The sequence below is a fragment of the Molossus molossus genome, unplaced genomic scaffold (genome assembly GCF_014108415.1).
Source record: "Molossus molossus isolate mMolMol1 unplaced genomic scaffold, mMolMol1.p scaffold_m16_p_8, whole genome shotgun sequence".
Classification (NCBI taxonomy): domain Eukaryota; kingdom Metazoa; phylum Chordata; class Mammalia; order Chiroptera; family Molossidae; genus Molossus; species Molossus molossus.
In genome coordinates this window covers 37,617,670-37,638,988 of record NW_023425402.1, presented here as the reverse complement: position 1 = coordinate 37,638,988, position 21,319 = coordinate 37,617,670, and the positions used below count along the sequence as shown (strand labels likewise).

The 21,319-nt window shown below is 38.4% G+C and overlaps 1 protein-coding gene across 1 annotated transcript in view; it reads right to left on the bottom strand.

Annotated features, from left to right (window-relative positions):
* The window catches only part of MTO1 (mitochondrial tRNA translation optimization 1), a 32,194-nt gene that overhangs the window by 9,922 nt on the left and 953 nt on the right, over positions 1–21,319 (bottom strand). Inside the window, exons 2-9 of the mRNA XM_036249075.1 lie at positions 14,393–14,592; positions 14,197–14,314; positions 7,975–8,264; positions 5,064–5,176; positions 4,775–4,965; positions 4,414–4,544; positions 3,352–3,556; positions 3,098–3,269 (exon numbers count right to left, since the gene is read on the bottom strand). Coding sequence (XP_036104968.1) covers positions 3,098–3,269; positions 3,352–3,556; positions 4,414–4,544; positions 4,775–4,965; positions 5,064–5,176; positions 7,975–8,264; positions 14,197–14,314; positions 14,393–14,592 — 1,420 coding nt within the window. The remainder of the gene's footprint in view (positions 1–3,097; positions 3,270–3,351; positions 3,557–4,413; positions 4,545–4,774; positions 4,966–5,063; positions 5,177–7,974; positions 8,265–14,196; positions 14,315–14,392; positions 14,593–21,319) is intronic.

Sequence of the window (21,319 nt, the reverse complement as noted above, 5' to 3'; positions counted from 1 at the left end):
CTGTTTGGTTCTCACAAGGCCTCACTGATCCGTACAGTTTCCCTACCTTTACTGCCTTGATTCATTTTATTTTTATTTACTAACTTTGATCTTTCCCTCTTTTAATATATTGCCTTTTTGATAAATTCTGTCCACCCAAAACCAATTAAACCAATTAATTATCAAGTCAACAGAAAGTCAGACCTGCCCATCCAGGGGCCCAAGGCTTCGCAGGCCTCCCACCAGCCTTCTTTATAGCCCATTCTATTATTACAGTCATGCATTATAACCTTTGCAGATATCTGACTCATCTATCCCTCAGAAGGCCTGCTCTAGGAAAGCCCACACATTCTCTCTGCACAAGGAACTGGACAACTAGTTACAGAGCCTCATCAGATAAGCTATACTGAAGTCACAGAACCCTAAGCTCCAAAAGGGTAATGGTTGTCAATTTCAGAAATTGTAGAACATACTTCCTAATGACTAACCAAAAAAAGAGTTACACCTTGGGATCTAGCAGGATGGTGACCTGGAAGAAAAGCCCTTGAACATCTAACTTACAAAAAAAGAAAATAAGCCCTGGCCGGTTTGGCTCAGCGATTGGAGCGTCGGCCTGCGGTCCAGAGAGAACTGGGTTCGGTTGCCACTAAGGGCACGTACCTCGGTTGAAGTTTGTCCCCAGCCCTGGTTGGGTTGTGTGGGTGGCAATCACTCGATGTATCCTTTTCACGTCGATGTTTCTCTCTCTGTCTCTTCTTCTCTCTCCCTCCCACTCTATCTGAACAAAAAATGGAAAAATGTCCTCGGGTAAGGATAAAAAAAAACAAAACAAAAAACAGACAAACAAAAAAAAAACAACAAAATGAAATAATTTGTTTACAAGGCTTGGAACTGTTCTCAGGTCCAAACTTCAAGACATGCTTTGAATCAAGCCTAAGCCTCAGGGTACAGAGGTCTGGCACAGAAAGGACAGGTTCTCACACTCCAGTAGAAGACAAGAGAATTTCTGAGCTACCTCGCACATCAGTGTCCTTATACTCCTGACAGGACATGAGTGTGCACACTGTGTACCTCTGGTTAAAATGCCCGCTCAGAGTCTGGTTCAGCTCGTCCGTCCATGCTCAGCACAGAGCCTGGCATGTATGCAGTACAAGCGATCAATGTATTTTGACCAACTTTCTATCTTTTTCGTTTTATCTATCTAGGTATTGATAAAGTTAGTTCATTTAGGATACTGAATGTCAACTGTAGTCAAAATATAAAAATTGTTTTTTAAAAAGGAAAAAATAGATTAAAAAGAAGTGAGTTCATTTAGGGAGGCTGAATGCTAGAACTAAATATTCTGCTGAAATCAAATATGGGGACTGGGACCCTGCTTATTTGGTTCAATTACTTAAAAACAAACAAACAAACAAAAAAAAACCACCTTAACAAAATGGCTATTCATGGGATTAGCTTGGTAAAAATATGAAACTGCAGTCTCCTTTTACATATTTTTATCATATTTTAGACTGAAAACAATCACTTCCCCTGCTTTCACTATGACCTCAATACATCAATCACATTTAATGCAAATTCTAATTATATAAATTTGAAATAGTACAATATTTGATTGAGACAAAATATGTTATAAATTCCTTGTGCAAAGTTTGAAATAATGTGAACCCTCCTAAATTTAAACAAACAAACAAACAGCTGAAAACTGAATTACAGTGATAAACTGTGTTTATACTACTATCATCTCTCCGTGCCACTTAGCTGGTAAACAAATATACTTATCACCCTTATTTGTTAGGCGGGCTGTCATTCCTATGAATGAGATCCTCTGATTTGGGTGACTAATATGCAAGTTCTTTAATAATTACTGTTACTGCCCTGGCCGGTTTGGCTCAGCGGTTGGAGCGTCGGCCTGCGGTCCGGAGAGACCCGGGTTCGGTTCCCGCTAAGGGCACGTACTTCGGTTGCAGTTTGTCCCCGGCCCTGGTTGGTCGTGCGGGTGGCAGCCACTCAATGTGTCCCTTCACATCGATGTTTCTCTCTCTCTCTCCCGTCCTCTCTCTCCCTCCTACTCTATCTGTACAAAAAAAAATGGAAAAATATCCTCGGGTGAGGATAAAATAAATAAATAAATAAATAAATAATAATTACTGTTACTATAATTAAAAATCTGCTTAATATTCTCTAACAGAGGTGCCAGTGCTTTGGGAAATTCCCATGAAAAAAAAAAAACCTGGGAACAGAAGTTGTGAACAATAAGATGCCATGATGAAATGAAAGCCAAACAAAAACATATTATGCCAGGCTGTTAATTAAAGAGACAGCATTTGGAAAGACTAGAGATAATAAATACGTATAAGCAGTATTAAAATAGGTATAACTTTAAATCTCCAAAAACCCCTCACAAGGAAAATAAAAGTTAAAAAAACAAAGGAAAAATATACTGGAGACACAGCTGCAAGATCAATGCTCCATATATGCTTTAAGCTACAACATTGCAGATTTATGCCTTCTGAGCACCCACCCTACCTTATTAGCTTACTTTTTTTTTAACAGGGGAAAATCACTGGCAAAATATGAAAACTTTTTATTCAAGGTCATTAGGAATATATCTCTGAAGCAAAAAGCTCTATATTAATATGCTTTAGACTCAGAGTCCATATAACCAGAATGATAAAGACAAGGACAACCTCCCCCTTAAATGTATCAAAGGTTTACTGAAGTAAGTCCAAAGACTTACTTGACATACTCTCTGTTTAATCGAAGAAGTATCCTTGCTATATAGCTCACAGACAAGAGGAGACCACCCCAACTGCTCTAAGCATGTAAAAGCAAGCAGATAACTATATTCTTGGTTTGTACCCTCTATACCTTAGCAAAGCCAGAAGAACTCAATGGGAGCCATAGAAAATTATATCAAAAGTAAAAGTAATAATTTAGTATCATGAATATTTTAATACTGAATAAGGAGATAAGTTACATTTAAAGGATTTTGAAGAGAAGCCCAAAGTAAATTTCATTTACAGTGAGTAGTGAAGGAGTCTATAAATAATGTCCCTCTGAAATGATTTCATTTTTCTGTAAATTTGTAATTTCTTTAATTCATATTAAAAATGCATACCTGAGAGAGACAGTTTTACCCACACTTATAGAAGCCTCTGGTATTAACTTTTTCCATTTAGAACTTGGAAATTCAATGGATTTTAGCACAGAAATGCATTCTTCTAAAGAAGATTTCATCCAAGAAGCCCTTTCATATCTTCGTTGGGACACACAGCCAGCTTCCGTATACCCTAGAAGAGAGAGAGCAGGAGAGAATATAATAAGAGAGGTCTGAAAGAAGTAAACCTGGTAGACAGACTCAGTGAAGAGTACCTCTGAATGTGAGGCGGCTGTCGGCGTTATCAGGGCGCAGTGACAAACGGAACTCCGCTCGGCTGGTAAACATTCGGTATGGTTCATTGGTGCCCAGCGTGGTAAGGTCATCAATCAAAACTCCTATGTAGCCTTCTGTTCGGCTAACAACAAAAGGAGGCTTGCGTCTGACCCGAAGACTTGCATTAATTCCAGCTATCACACCCTACAAGAGGACTGAAATGGTTAAAAGGCCATTATGAACTGAACAAAGAGCTATCCTATTCAGAACACTACCTGGAGAAAACATCATGGGGCAGTAAGAAAGCAGGCACTGTCCAGAAGGGATAGAACAGAGGAAGAAAACCTGAACCTTATTCAGAAACAGAATATGGATAATGTACCACTTTACAATGCTATGATTCACTGTTTTCAAAATACATTCCTGAAAGGCCTAGATGAGATCATATTTTAAAAATCCACCTGTAGCCCTGGCCAGTTTGGCTCAGCGGTTAGAGCGTCGGCCTGCGGTCCGGAGAGACCCGGGTTCGGTTTTCGCTAAGGGCACGTACTTTGGTTGCAGTTTGTCCCCGGCCCTGGTTGGTCGTGCGGGTGGCAGCCACTCGATGTGTCCCTTCACGTCGATGTTTCTCACTCTCTCTCCCTTCCTCTCTCTCCCTCCCACTCTATCTGTACAAAAAATGGAAAAATATCCTCGGGTGAGGATTTAAAAATAAATAAATAAATAAATAAATAAAAATAAAAATAAAAATAAAAATCCACCTGTAAAACTTTTCTAGCCTTTTCCCACTTACAAGTAAAAATAATATAACTTCTCACTTCAAAGGGATAATATATGATAATTTTCAATAAAGTTATTTTAAAAGAGTAATAAAGCCACAAGTGGTTTAAAAAACCCTATTGTATATACTAGCCATCTCCATATATCCTAAAACAAAAATGTCTTCTACTAGCTATAAGTTGTATCTCAGATCTATGTAATTATCATAACTGACATTAAAAGGAGGACCACCAGTTAAATAGTCCCTTTCTGTTTACATTAACGTTTGAACAAACTCTTACTTGCGCTGCAGCCTCCTCATAACCAGTAGTGCCATTTATCTGTCCAGCGAGGAAGAGCCGCTGCACCAAACGCGTCTCGAGAGAAGGAGTGATCTGACGAGGGTCTAAGTAATCATACTGAACACCATAGCCTGATGTAACAAATGGTACAAAATAAGTAAGAACAGAACTGGATTTGCCTCAAGGTAGAGATGCAAAGATTATCATTAAATGTTCTTCAAAAATGAAGACTATTTTAAATGCACAGATGGTGGGTTTGTCCTTTGAGGCTCTCAGCAACCATGACTATAGCTAAGACTGCCTCACTGACTGCTCAGGTGATGCTAGGCTCCTACGGAAGGGCAGCTGTGATGGTCTTTACCTGGCTGGATCATTCTAGCTTTCTCCAAGCCTCTGATGCATGTGATCATTCTCTCTTGTAATTCAGCTGGTAGTGTCACAGATAACCCTTGGGGGTAGATGAGGTCAGAATCTATTCCTTCAGGCTCCAACCAAATCTGATGTAGACGGTTTGGAAAACGCAAAACCTTTGATTCAATGGAAGGACAATATCTAGAACAGGACATGGAAATAAAAAAGTTTTAATGAAACAATCAAAAGGAGGTTGGCATCATTCCTTAAGTAACTGAGTGGTGATATTTTGTCCTTACCGGGGTCCTCTTGTAGTTTCCTTAATGTGACTGTTAAGGTGCAGGTTCTCAAGGACAATCGCATCCACTCTAGGGTTGGTGTGAGTCAAATAACATGACAGCTGATCTTCTGGCTAAAACACATGAATTAATTATAACACTTTTGCTCCTCTACTAATTTGTCTCTTATTCAAATAAATTGCACACATAATATCCACTTACTTTTATAGACAATAAAATCTATATATAATGCCAAGTACTACTTATGAAATATTTTTGCCAAAAACAACACAAAAGATGAACCCCCCCCCCCAACTTATTTATCCTCACCCAAGGACATTTTTGCGTTTATCTTTCAGATCGAGTGGGAGGGAGAAAGAGAGAGAAACATCAATGTGAGAGAGACTCATCGACCAGCTGCCACCCACACAACCCCAACCGGGGGGACGAACCATAACCAAGGTACGTGCCCCTAGTGGGAACCAAAGCTGGGGCTCTGTGGTCCGCGGGCCAATGCTCTAACCGCTGAGCCAAACTGGCCTGGGCAAGATGAACCCAAATTTAAGCAAGTTCTAGTTTACAGGAAATATAGAGGATGGAGAAACACGTTTAAGGCACAAGAGAGATGAAATCAGACAAATCTAGAATGTTGAATCTACAGAATGACAATTTCTTCCACATATAAATATAAAAAAAGGGGGGGTGTGTGGCTATTATAAGGCATAGTATCCAATGCAATGTATAAACCTTATTTGGTTCCTGGCTCAAATAAAAACAACTGTAAAGAAACATTAAAATAAACTGTAGCCCAGCCAGTGTGATTGAGCATTGTCCCATAGACTGAGAGGTCTCGGTTCAATTCCCGGTCAGGGTATATGCCTGGGTTGTGGACTCGACCCCCAGTGGGGGGCATGCAGAAAGCAGCCAATCAATGTCTCTCTCACATCAATGTTCCTCTCTCTTTCTCCCTCCCTCTCTAAAATATCAATAAAAACATATTTAAAAAATAATAAATAAACTGTAAACATTTTAAATAGACACTTTAAAAGAACTGTAAAAAACAACCAAGGAAAACTAAACACTGAATATTGAATGATGTTAAGAAATTATGTTTTGCTGGGTGTGATAATGGTATTGTGGTTAATTTCTACAAAGTTTTTATTTGTTAAACATACACCAAAGTATTTATAAGCGAAGTGATGTGATGTCTGGGACTGTTGCTTAAACTCAGCAAGAGGAAAGAGTTGAGGAAAGATAAAACAAGAATGCCAAAAAAAGTTATTTATTGAAGTTGGGTGATGGACATTATACAATTTCTTCTACTTTTGTTTTGTTTTTAAACACTCACCTGAGGATATTTTTCCATCTATTTTCAGACAGAGTAGGAGGGAGGGAGGGAGGGAGAGAGAAAGAAAGAAAAAAACATCAATGCAAAAAAGACACATTGACTGGTTGCCTCTCCCACGACCCTGACCAGGACTGGGGACTGAACCGCAACCGAGATATGTGCCCTCGACCAGAATCGAACCCGCAGCTCTTTGGTCTGCGGGCTGACGCTCTAATCACTGAGCCAAACCAGCCAGAGCTCTTCTACTTTCTGTAAACTTAAAATTTTATAATAAAAGTTTTAAAACATACACACCAAGAAAATATCATCACAATTTACATTTTCAAAAAGAAAAAACATTCAAGTAACTTTACAAAAAAAAAAGCAAAATTTGAAGCCATTCAATAAGATAACACTCATGCCTGGCCATGTGGCTCAGTGGATTGGGTGTCCTCCCATGGACTGAGAGGTCCCTGGAAGTTCTATTCCCAGTAAGGGCACATGCCTGGGCTGCAGCAGGCCTGATCCCCAGTAGGGGGCGTACAGGAGGCAGCTAGCTGATCGATGATTCTCTCCCTTCCTCTCTCTCTCTCTCTCTCTCTCTCTCTCTCTCTCTCTCTCTCGAAAAAGCAATAAAAATATATTTAAAAGAAAAAAAATGATACAAGAAACCAAGACCATCAATTATTATTCCTCAATTCTAAAAATATAATATGTATATTTTTAATGTTCAAAAGACAGGCAAAAGCAACCTGTACTCTTAAAAAAATGTCAGTATCATGAAAAGACTGAAGAACTGTTTCAGATGAAAGAGAAATGGTAATTAAACGCAATATATGATCCTACATCAGGAAAAAAAAGTTGCTGTAAAGGACAATTTGGGACAATCAGCAAAATATGACTACGGACTTTATATTAGAAAACACTATTGTATCAGTGTGAAATTCCCCAAATTTCATCACTGCACCGAGGTTATGTAAGAGGATATTTCTGAGCTTAGTTGAAATACAGCTGAAGTATTTAGGACTAACGGGTCATGATCTTTGCAACTTGCTTTCAAATGTTTCAGACAAAAAAGAAGAGTAAGAATGAATGTGTATACTACTGTTTTATACCATATATATAATATACCATATATATAATATATATCTAGAGGTATAAATATGGCAAAATATTAACAATGGGTGAATTTCAGTGGTTTACAGATTAATTGTCTTGCAACATTTCTGTAGGTCTGAGATTGTTTCACAAAGTTTAAATAGGAAGTTATTGAAGTAATGAAACTTAAAAACATATGGGCAAATGACCCAATCAGCCAAATTAGCTAATCCTTTGAAAGATTTTCCCCCCACACCCTAAGTAATAGTGATGTAAACTGAATTGCTATTGAAAGAGAAATCACGAAAGAAAGAAAGAAAGAAAGAAAGAAAGAAAGAAAGAAAGAAAGAAAGAAAGAAAGAAAGAAAGAAAGAAAGAAAGAAGGGAGGGAGGGAGGGAGGGAGGGAGGGAGGGAGGGGGGAGGGAGGGAGGGAGGGAAGGAGGCTATATCCTGCTGTGAATAGTTAGTATTTAGCTGTAAAACCAGATTTTCATAAATTATCTTACCTTAATCCACACTGTTTCATTAATAAAGCTGAATGGCATGGGTGGATTATCTGGTGTCTGCTTGTTTAGAATGCTGAAATTAATAGATTCTTTGGCAATTCGGGGTGGAGTCCCAGTCTTCAATCTTCCCACCACAAATCCCAACTTCTCTAGAGTCTGAGCCAACCCTATGGAAGGTTGATCTCCTAAACGCCCTGCTGGGTGCATCTCCAATCCAATTACAATCACACCTCTCAGAAATGTCCCAGTAGTCAGAATCACACTGTCCGCATAGACTTTGCTTCCATCCTCTAAAGGATAGGAAAGAGAGTAAAATTCGTGTTCTAATTGTTAGCATGGATCAAATTGGGATATGACTGTTTTACATTAGAACTGCAGAAAAACTTTATCTTTAGAAATAACTTTAAATGAGTAAGAAGGCTACATGTTATCAATCTCTAGAATCCAAGAAAGCTGAGAGGGAGAACACAATGTGCTATCACCAATCCTCATGTTCCTAAAATTATGCCAGCACTGAAAATGATTAAATCTGTTGATTAAAAAAGTTAATTAACATTAGACTGCTGGTTAAATCTGATAGACTACCTCATATAATTTCTTCTCCCTCCTGAAACTCTAAGAAAATGAAATAAAGGGGCAAAAAGGATAGAAAACCACAAGTACAATGAAAGAACTTGTCAAGAGATGAGACGTTTCAAAATATTTTGGAAGACAGAAAGTGGTTGGATGAGTGATAACTGATCTAGCAAAGGGGAGAAAGCTATAAATCAATAATCTGAAGAGAATACACCAATGGGGACAAACAAATTTGCCCTACAAAGGCCCAGAAACTGAAGTACTTAGAATGAGAACTAAGGAATGTAGGAATGAAGCTTGGGGCTCAATTAAGAGAAATAGTTGAAATCTACACATAAAGGTTATATCTACAGACAGATTTCCTTACAGAAAAATCTAGGTTTATTCTTTGGGTCATGGGAAGTTACTGTTTAATTAAAGTACAGAGTTTCAATTTAGGATGAGAAAGTTCTGGAAATGGATAGTGACGGTTGTACAACATTGTGGATGTACTTAATGGCACTGAACTGTACACGTAAAAATGGGTGAAGCTCCTGGCCAGAGAGGCCCGGTTGGTTGAGCATCGTCCTGTTGCCAGTTTGATTCCTAGTCAGGACGCATACCTAGGCTGCAGGTCCGATCCCTGGTCAAAGCAGGTCGGAGACATATGGGAGGCAACTGATTGATGTTTCTCTCTTTCTTTTTTACCTCTTTCTCTCTCTCTCACTCTCCCCCCACTCAGCAGCATGTTCTTGGGTGAGGATTGAAAAAAAAAAAGGCAAATTTTATGTTTTGTACATCTTACTATAATAAAAATTGTATTATTGCCCTGGCTGGTTTGGCTCAGCAGTTGGAGTGTCCACCTGCAGACCAAAGAGTTGCTGGTTTGATTCCAGTCAAGAGCTTGCACTTCAGTTGCAGTTGGATCCCCAGCCCTGGTTGGGGTCGTAAGGAAAGCAACCAATCAATGTCTCTCTCTCACATGATTGTTTCTTTCTCTCTTTCTCTCTCTGTCCCTTGCTCCCACTCTGTCTGAAAATCTATGGAAAAAAATATCCTCAGTTGAGGATTAAAGAAAAAAATTGTGTTACTGAGTCTATAAAATATGGACAGGTTAAAAAATTAGCATTTAAAGATATAAAATTAATAAAAGCATAAGTAACTTAAAGGTATAACAGTCTACACTAATAAAAATAATATAATCATTAAATCTGAAGACGACAGGAAGCAGGAGAGAAAAGGAAATGAAAATAAAACTAATTTAGTAACTGTTCATAATGGGAAGTCAATAAACACTGACAGAGAAAAAAAAAGATTAAGCATACAATATAAACTCTTAGTTATTAAAATAATCACCAGAACAAAAGTACAAGCTTTTAAAAACAAAACATAGCTACCAAATGCAAAGTAAACATAGACTAAGTGGTTAAAAGTAGAGAACAGTGTGTATAGTACGCTGTTATGCAAAACACACACACACATGAAGATGGAAAGATCCACAATACACTAGGAATACTCCAGAAGAAAACTGGCTGGGGACAAAATGAGAGAGACCATCTTTTCATTTTATATTCTTTTGTCCACTTTAAACTGTTTACCATGTATGTAGTCCCCATTCAAAAAAAAAAAATGAATGAATCTATAATAAAAATTATTTTATAATAGGGAAATTAAGTCAAGGTCTGTATTTTAATTTTTTTTTCTTTATTGATTTTAGAGAGAGAGGAAGGGAGAAGGAGAGAGAGATAGAAACATCCATGAGCGAGAACATCGACTGGCTGCCACTGGGGGTTTGGCCCACAACCTGGGCATGTGCCCTGACTGAGAATCAAACCAACAACCTCTTGGTGCATGGGTCAATGCTCAACCATCAAGCCACACTGGCTGGGCCAAGGTCTGGTTTTTTTGTTGTGTTTTTTTTTTAATCCTCACCCGAGGACATTTTTCCATCTTTTGTTCAGATAGAGTGGGAGGGAGAGAAAGAAAGAGAGAAACATCGATGTGAAAGGGACACACCGAGTGGCTGTCTCCCGCACAACCCAAACAGGGCTGGGGACAAACTGCAACCGAGGTACGCGCCCTTAGCGGGAACCGAACCTGGGTCTCTCTGGACCAGAGGCCAACTCTCTAACTGCTGAGCCAAACCGGCCAGGGTGGTCTGTTTCGTTTTTTATTTTTGTCCTTACCCAAGGATATTTTTGCATTTACCTTCATATAGAGAGAGAGGGAGAGAGGGAGGAAGAGAGAGAGAGAAACGTCGATGTGAGAGACACATTGGTTGCCACCCATATGACCCCAACCGGGGCCAGGGACAAACTGTAACTGAGGTACGTGCCCTTAGCAGGAACCGAACCTAGGACTCTCTGGTCTGAGAGCCAATGCTCTAACCACTGAGCCAAACCAACCAGGGCCCAAGGTCTGTTTTTAAATGAGATTCTTCAGCACAGCTCCTCTCATTATTTTTTTAAAAACTGATTTTTAGACAGAGAGGGGGTGGGGGGGAGAGGGAGAGAGAGAGAGAGAGAGAAACAGATGTGAAAGTAAACATCAAATGGCTGCCTCCTGCATGCCCCCTACCAGATAAGTGCCCCGACAGGGAATCTAACCAGCAACCTTTCAGGGCACAGGACAACACCCAACCAACTGAGCCACACCATCCAGAGGTTTTCTCAACATTTTGTTCCCAGGATGCTACCAGGGATTCTGAGAACTGTCAGACATCAACATTTGGAAGTTTCCCCCCCAAAAAGTCAGTTCAATCCCTAATCAGAGTAAAGAGTCAGCCAAGCAATAAAATTAGTTGCATTCACAAATCTTCTAATCAGTGTTTTAGTGCTTCATTTTTAAAAATATGAAAAGAAAACCAAAATTCCCTAGATAGTTGAAGAAAGTTATGTACATGAAAGTAAGCAGCCCAGCCCTGGCTGGTGTGGCTCAGTTGGTTGGGTGTCATCCCATGCACCAAAATGTTTCGGGTTCGATTCCTAGTTGGGACACGTGCCCGGGTTTCTGGCTCAATCCCTGGGAGGGGACCCAGGGGGCATGCAGGAGGCAGCTGATCCATGTTTCACTCTCATACTGATGTTTCTGTTTCACTCTCTCCCTTCCTCTCTCTCTAAAAATCAATAAAAAATCTTTTAAAAAAAGAAAGTAAGCCGCCCAAATAAATAGAAAAAAAACATCTGGAGAAAATACAAAGACCAGAAGGAAACTTCAAAAATCGATCATTAACAGCCTTATGTAGATTATAGAAGATATCAAATTCAGAAACCAAGAACAAGATGTTACAAAAAGAAGAAACAATCAGCCCTGGCTGGTGTGGCTCCATGGTTAGAGCATCAGCACGTGCACTGAAGGGTCGAAGGTTCAATTCCCAATCAAGGGCACATACTGGGTTGCAAGTGTGCTCACTGGCATGGTTGGGGCACCTGTGGGAGGCATATCAGCCAATGAATGCATCAATAAGTAGAACAAGAAATAGATGTTTCCCTTTCTCTCCTTCTCACCCTCCCTTCCTCTCTCAAATCAATAAATAAAAAGTTAAAAAAACAACAAAAAAGAAACAATCAGTCCGGCTGGTGTGGCTCAGTGGTTGAGCGTCAACCCATGCACCAAGAGGTCGCTGGTTCGATTCCCAGTCAAGGCACATGGCCAGGTTGTGGGCCCAATCCCTAGTGGGTAATGTGTAGGAGGCAGCCAGTCGATGTTCTCTCTCATCGATGTTTCTATCTTTCTCTCCCTCTCCCTTCCTCTCTCTCTAAAATCAATAAAGAAAACATAAAAAAAAAGATGGGTTTAAAAAAAAGAAACAATTTTTTAAAAAGTGTATATAAATGAAAGTATAAATAAGAAAGTATGGCAAAATGACAAAATATAAAAATAGAAGAAACCTAGAAGACCAATCCAGGAAGGGATAAGGAATTACAGAGAGGCAGCATATAGAAATAAAAAAGAAAATACCCTAGAAATCAAGGACACAGATTTCTAGTTTAAGGAGAACACCTAGTACTCCACCACAATAAATAAACAAAGACCACACTGTGGGGGATCATTTAAAAATTTCAGAAAACCAGAGACACATATAAGATCCTAGAAGCTTTCATAAAGGAGAAAAAAGAAATCATGTACAAAAAAGTTTAAGTCAATATGTACTGAGCCTCTTCACAGCAAAACTGGAAGTTGGAAACAGAGGAGCAAGACTGTCAAAATTTTCAGGAAAAAAGATGTAAACTAGAATTCTCAGCTAAATTAAGAATCAAGTCTAAGGGGAGAATAATACATTTGTAGATATACAAGGACTCAAAAAAATCTATTTCCCATGTATCTGTTCTTAGGAAGCTACTGGAAGATGTGCTCTGGCAAAATGAGGTAGTAAGAAAGAGACAGACATAAGTTCCAGGAAACAAGGGATGATGTAACAGCAAAGTAAAGGAAGTCTCAAAATAACATATGTGCAGAAGGCCTAAAGAGCAACTGTCCTGATTACAGCAGATGCATTGTGGGGGATTGTTGAAGTTGATATTTCTGGAAAGGAAGCATCAAAGAAAACAACAGAATTGATAGATTATTTGAGCATTGAAAAAATGATAGTTTGGTATTTTTTTTTTTTTTTTCCTGATGAAAAGTTGAACAAGTACACGGGTAAAATAAGCAAATAAAAAATAAAGCAATTATTAACCCAAGGCAAGACAAAGAGGTATATGAAAGAAAAACAAACATAATACACTACCTGTATCTGCAATGAACAATATTTAAATAATCATCATAATATAAATACAATCAACCAAAATTTATGGTATAATTATGTTGGAAGGATAAAGAGAAGGAAAGCATGGGATTAAAGAGAGCTACTAGCCCTGGCCAGTTTGGCTCAGCAGTTAGAGCATCGGCCTGCGGTCCGGAGAGACCCGGGTTCGGTTCCTGCTAAGGGCGCGTACCTCGGTTGCAGTTCGTCCCTGGCCCTGGTTTGTCATGTGGGTGGCAGCCACTCGAAGTGTCCCTTTCACGTCGATGTTTCTCTCTCTCTCTTCCTCTCTCTCCCTCCCACTCTATCTGAACAAAAAATGGAAAAATGTCCTCGGGTAAGGATAAAAAAAAATAAAATAAAGAGAGCTATCATAAAAAAGTTAATAGACTAATTTAGGAAGTAAAAATATAAGCATATTGTTGAGAAATATGTAAGTATAGATCAGAAGTGACAGCTAAAAAAACTGATCTATTAGGTTTTTAGAGGTGATATAGAGATAATTATTTATCTATACAAACTTTTAAATTCTATTTGGTTTTCATAAAAAGTATGTGCATATGTTATTTTAATTAAAAAATTAATACATAACTCTTTTAAATAAAAAAACATATAATAATCCTATAAAATATAAGCTTAAAGTCACAACTAGGAAAAATAAAAAGTACAACAGAAACATCAAGAGAAAATAGACACCATTATGCAGGCTAATGTCCTATATATAGTACACATAAGCCCATAATTTGACTAAGCTTCACAAAGGTCAAAATGAAAGATTATGATTTTTTAAAACAGTTTTCCTCATCCATGAAGAGAAAACACACAATTTCCTAGAATAAGTAAAACTTCTCCATACTCTGCTCTAAAATGAACTGCGTACATGGAGTCTGATACTGCTGTTATCGTCTATAACTAGTACATACCCAAAACAACACCACTGACACAGCATTTCCCAGTGTGCTCAGGTTCTGGTTCTGTAAGAATAAGATCTTCTACAGCTCCCTCCTGAACAGTAAGCAGTGGTGTATTTAGGATTTCTTTCTGTCAAAAGAGAATGCAAGTTGAAACGCCAGTTAAACAATCACTACAGTTTCTCCTGCTTTTGTGCCCTATTCTTACCTGCATGTTCTGTTTATAGAGTTTCCTATCAATTTGAGCTCTTAGACCCCAAACAGCTGGTCCCTTACACCGGTTTAATACTTTGTAATGTACACCAGACTGGTCACAGATTCGGGAACACAGACCATCCAAAGCATCAACTTCCCTCATTAAATGCCCCTTTCCGATGCCACCAAAGGAAGGATTACAGGACATCTGACCTAAAGAAAACCAACAAAATAAATAAATGAGCACCTTGCAATAGCGAGTGTTTAATGGGGAAATGTTTGTACAAGTGACTAGAATTACCTCATGTGATAAAAAATAAGAAATTTGAAACAAACACAAAAAAGAGAAGTCCAAAGTCCCAGTAGAATGCAAGAGTCATTCAGACCATTCTGGAAGACAAACCGTTGCCTGTAGTTTCCTTTCAATCTTTTCCCTGATGCATATTTTTACTATTTCATTAGGTTGCCTTTTCCTTTAAAATGTGGTTTGACAACCCAATTAATAAATTGATAGAGGACCTGAACAGACACCTCTCCCAAGAAGACATACAAACAACCAACAGAGATATGAAAAGATGTTCAACCTTACTAGCAATTAGGGAAATGCAAATCAAAACTACAATGAGATACCACCTCACACCTGTTAGAATGGCTATTATCAACAAGATAAATAATAAGTGTCGGAGAGGTTGTGGAGAAAAGAGAACCCTCCTTCACTGCTGGTAGAAATGTAGACTATGGAAAACAGTCTAGCGATTCCTCAGAAAATTAAGAATAGAGTTACCATATGACTCAGCAATTCTTCTTCTGAGTATATACCCCCCAAACTAAAAAATATGTATTCACAAAAATATATGCACCCCTATGTTCACTGCAGCATTATTCATGGTGGCCAAGGCATGGAGACAACCAAGGTGTCTTTCCATAGAGGATTGGATAAAGAAAATATGGTACATATACATGATGGAATACTACTCAGCCCTAAGAAAAGACAAAATACTGCCATTTGTGACAACATGGATGGACTGTGAGAATATTATGCTAAGTGGAGTAAGTCAGGCAGAAAAAGCTAAGAACCATTATGATTTCACTCATATGTGGGATATAGAACTGAAACTTGTGGACACAAACAGCATGGTGGTTGCCAGAGGGAAGGGGGTGGGGTGTGAGGTTGAAAGGGGGCCTTATATGGTGATGGAAGATGATCTGACTTTGGGTGATGGGCACAATGCAATACACAGATCTTGTAACATAGAAACCCACACCTGAAACCTATATGGTCCTATTAACCAATGTCACCCTAATAAATTTAGTTTTTTAAAAATGTGGTTTTGAAATCTTTACCTAGTGAAACATTCCCAAATCAAGAATACTTTTAAGAAGTCCATTGGCATTGGTTCCGTTACAATCAATTATGTCTTCTATAAATGCCATCTGTTTGCTTTTTTGCTTATTTTGCAGAAATAATTAAACTATAAGCTTCCTAAAAGTAGAAACCATATTTTATATCTTTTATTTATATTTCTGTAGTCTTGCCCTGGCCAGTTTTGCTGAGTGGTTAGAGCGTCAGCCAGTGGACCAGAGAGTCTTGGGTTCAATTCTGGTCAAGGGCATGTTCCTCGGTTGTGGTTCAGTCCCTGGTCCTGGTCGGGGTTGTGCAGGAGGCAACCAATCAATGTGTCTCTCTCACATTGATGTTTCTCTCTCTCTCTCCCTCCCTCCCTAAAAAAAATTTTTTATTTCCCTAGTCTTATTTGGAGGTATAAACTCATATGGTTTCCTCAAAGGTTTTTTTTTTTTTTCATCCTCACCTAAGGATATGTTTCCATTTATTTTCAGACAGAGTGGGAGGGAGAGAGAGAGAGAAACATTGATGTGAGAGATACATATCAATTGGTAGCCTCCTGCACGACCCTGACCAGGGCCAGGGACTGAACCGCAACAGAGGTACATGCCCTTGACCGGAACTGAACCCACAACTCTATGGTCTGCAGGCTGACGCTCTAACTGCTGAGCTAAACTGGCCAGAGCTCAAAGGTTGTAGTAGATTATTTCTCTCCTTCCTTTGGAATGGAATCACAATTTTATTTAAGTAAACACACTTCTTTATGAGATTTTGTGTTTAGGGAGTGTAACCTAAACTCAATTTAGGAGTAAATCTTTATTGATTGAAAGTAATATGGTAATCCTGTTCCTACTTGCCAGTGTCTGGTTTAAGAGTGTGAAATAAGTCATGAGGAGTTGGGACAGGGGGGAGGCTGTAGGAAAAAGGTTTTTTTGTTCCTCTCTTCTTTAAAATGATACAAGCCCGGCTGGTGTGGCTCAGTGGACTGAGCATCGTCCCATGAACTGAGAGGTCCCGGTTCCATTCTCAGTCGTGGCACATGCCCGGGTTTCAGGCTCGATCCCAGGTAGGGGGTGTGCAGGAGGCGGCCGACTGATGTTTCTCTCTCACACTGATGTTTTTCCCCCCGCCCCCTTCCTCTCTAAAAAAATCAATAAAAACATATTGAAAAAAAAAAGATACAAGGAGGGGAAAAATGCCCTTCTGCTGAAAGTTGTCATATCTGGGTGTAAACCTGGAACTACTACAGCCATTTTACAATCACGAGGATAACTAGTGTGAAGACTTGAAGAGTGGCATAACAGAGATATGGAAGGAATTTGAATCCTTGGACATTGTGACAGTGCTGATTTAACCAACCTTAGAGCTGATCGACCTGCAGACTTCCTGTTAAAAAAACTCTCTTTTTTGTTTAAACTAATTGTGTAAGAACTTGTTACTTACAAAATGAAATAGTGTACATAAAAGTGTCTGGAATAGAGTAAACAATAAATAACATTTACTAATAATTGTTTTAATTTCTTTTCCAGGTCAGTGTAAAATATTCTTTGCTTCTAATCTTTACTTTTTAAAATTCACATAATTTCTTTGTTTTTTTACATTTATTTTTAATAGTAAATAATTTTCCTTCACTAGCACCATTAAAAACTATTCTCAAATGTGTAAAATATTACTCTTTATAAAAGTATCCTTACATGGGTGCCTTAGAAAAGTGTTCCAAACACCATGTATAAAATCAATAAGTATAAATAGTGAATTATTTATCTTAGTATTAACTTTATATGACAGCAACCGATTTGCACTCCCGAGTTTCTAAGTCAAAATATTCTTTCACATATGTTAAAATATTTTATTAAAGAAATCTAAAAAATAAGAAGTACTGAAAATAATGTAATTAATTTCCAATTATCAACCCAGATCCAATCTTATGTCTTTTATAGCTCAACCTACTTCCCTCTCTCCCAGATCATACCAATTATAAATACAGGGTGTCCCCCAAAAAAGTATACAGGGTGTCTAGAGAATCTGTTACATTTTGAAAATGAAATGTATTTTAGTAAATACTGGCTTTATAATTACACTTTTATTGTGTATACATTTTTTGGGGGGGACATCCTATATTTCAGACAAGGACTTTTTTGTTTAGAAAAAAATACACACACAATAACTTAATCACACCTAAAACATCTGAATTGTTTGTAATTAATATAGCCAAAATATAAATATACAGAAATGTGGAATGATATCACCAGGTATAATATTTTTCCTATTAACTCTGTACTACTCTTTTTTTTTATCCTCACCCGAGGACATTTTTTCATTTTTTGTTCAGATAGAGCGGGAGGGAGAGAGAGAGGAAGAGAGAGAGAGAGAAACATCAATGTGAAAGGGACATATCGAGTGGCTGCCACTCACACGACCCAACCAGGGCCAGGGACAAAGTGCAACGAAGTACATGCCCTTAGCGGGAACCAAACGCGGATCTCTCTGGACTGTAGGCCGATGCTCTAACCTCTGAGCCAAACCGGCCAGGGCTGTACTACTCTTTTTTTGATTTTTGTTAATCCTCACACCAGTATATTTTTTCCAATGATTTGTAGAGTGAGTGGAAGGGATGGGTGGGGGGGGGGGAGATAAAAACATGCATGTGAGACACATCAATTGACTGCCTCCCACAAATGCCCCAACTGGGCAGGGATTGAACCTGCAATGCAGGTATGCCCTTGCTTGGGAACTGAATCCCTTTGGTGCTCTAACACCAGCCAGGTCTACTCTGTATCACTTTTAAGTAATCCTCTTCTCATCTTTAGAGAGGGAAGATACTTTTAGATCAGAGGTTATAACCCAGTGGTATGCCTATGATGTTTTGCTCAGTGCACATAAGGATTTTGTTAAAAATGAACAAAACAATGAATGGGAATGTATTTTCCAGTTCACCGCTGTTCCCAGTATTCCACATTGTTTTATATCCGTCTAGCTTCACATGTTTAAATTGTGTGTCTGGCTCCAGACCATCCCTGTTCTAGATATTGCTACTCATCAAAATGACTTACCTTTTTTAAAAAATTGATTTTAGAGAGAGAGAGGAAGAAGAGAGAGAAACATTTATTTGTTGTTCCACTTATTTATGCATTCATTGGTTGATTTTTTTTTAAATTTTTATCCTCACCCAAGGACATTTTTGCATTTATCTTCAGATAGAGCGGGAGGGAGAGAGGGAGGAAGAGAGAGAGAAAGAGAGAAACATCGATATGAGAGAGACTTATCAACTGGTTGCCACCCACACAACCCCAACTGGGGCCTGGGATGAACCAAACTGCAACTGAGGTAAGTGCCCTTAGCAGGAATTGAACCTGGGATTCACTGGTCCGCAGGCCAACGCTCTAACCGCTAAGCCAAACCGGCCAGGGCCATTGGTTGACTCTTTTATGTGTCCTGACTGGGGACATGCAACCTTTGGTCTATTGGGATGATGCTCTAACTAACTGAGATACCCAGCCAGAGAAAATGACATAACTTTTAACTTCCATTATATATGTTAATTTTACAAAAATCTCCGAATCCCACTAGTTTCTGACATTTTTTCAAACTTTGATCCCCAGAAATGAGTCTCCTCATACACAGAAGGAAAAAAAAACAACCCTAAAACACCAGGAATAAATTACTGAAATTCCATCACAAAACTAGACAACTTCTAGGCACTTTATTTAATTAGTGTGCTGTATTATAAACCTATTAATAAAATTTACATTTGTGAAAGTCAAGAGCAAAGAAATCCTCATCTTAAAAAAAATTTTTTTTTCTTTATTGATTTGAGAGAGAGGAAGGGAGGAGAGAGAGGTAGAAACATCCATGAGAGAGAACATTGATTGCCGCCTCCTGCATGCCCCCTGGGATTTGCCCCACAACCAGGGCATGTGCCCTGACCTGGAATCGAACTGGCTATCTCTTGGTGCATAGGTCAATGCTCAAACACTGAGCCACACCAGCCAGGCAAAATCCTCATCTTTCTAAATTGCTGAAAACTTTTTCTCAAAGAAATATATGTATCAACACAGAGCATCTCTTCTTATAGGCATAAAAATTGAACATGTCACTTTCTTTTGCTTAGTCCTCAACATAGAACTTCAGGAAGCAGCATTCATCCCAATCATTTGGAGTTAGAATAAGATCTACTGGTCACCAGTGCTCTTAAATAGAGGTTACTAACATCCCAAGTGCATCAGTACTTGAGGTGGGCAGTGGTAGTAGTATAAATCCATTAATTTTTCACTCTTCTAAAGAATTTAAGTTGGCTAGATAACCTCATGCTAAAGCAATATTTAACATCTGACCACTTAATATAGGTCAGGCACTATTTTAGATGAGTTGCATGTATTTTCTGACTTAAACTTTACAGCAACCTGATGAAGTTGGTACTATTATTTCAATTTCATACAGAAAGTAAGGTTTAGATAAACTGTCCCTAGCCAAGATCATACAGATAATGCACAGTGGAGCCTAGAATAAAATTCAGAAATGTCTAACAACCTTTTTAATGGACAACAACCTCCATGAAATGTGTAGGTTATACAACATAGAATAAACAGGCTCAGAAGGCTTGTCTTTTTTGTTGTGAAAGGACAAAAATAAGCTTGCCAAAAAGCACTCTTTTCCAAGTTAGCATAAAATAGAAGATTGTCTGCTTCTGATTTCACTGTTGGCAAAGGATAATAAAGAACAAATCTTGCACCCTGGCCAGTTTGGCTCAGCGGTTGGAGTGTCAGCCTGTGGACCAGAGAGTCCCGGGTTCAGTTCCCGCTAGGCCCTAGCGGCTAGGGGCACGTACCCCCCCCCCCCCCAAAGAACAAATCTTGCAGTCTGTATTCTTATAGAAGTTCAACCTTCAACCAAATCTATCTTTATTAAGTCAAGCAGAATTACCTAATACTCCACTATATCAAATTACATTAAAAAAATAAAACTTTGATTTTAAGACAGTATTGTTATTCACTAAGCTCATCTATGAGAGTTATTAAAGTATCTCTGAAATGTATTTAGTTTAAAACATATCATATTTTGTTGAGAATATGAATATGAGTTTTGATGGGAATCCCTTTATCTCTGACAGAACTATATAATATACTATATAATGTTCACCTCAGTTCAATAATACTTTTTTGGTTATTATTATTAAAAGGTAGTACTATAAACAATATTATATAATAAGTAAAATGTAATCTTTTGGGTAATCATATAGTCTCTCTCCAAAAGGATCACTGTTAGTGTATATATTTCTTTACAGTTACGATCTGGATGGCAATTTTAAAAAAGTATTTCAGTATACAAATATGTAATTTATTCACAATTTTTACAAAACAGTATTTTAATTACTATTCACTCTTAAGCAAAATGCAGGAGAAGAGACATGGGCATGCATGATTTACAAGATACCGTTTTAAAATTTTCTTTTCTTTATTGATTTTAGAAAGAGGAAGGGAGAAGGGGGGAGAGAGAGAGAGAGAGAGAGACATCTATGAGAGAGAACATCCACTGGCCGCCTCCTGCATGCCTCCACTGGGGATCGGCCCCCCAACCTGGGCATATGCCCTGACC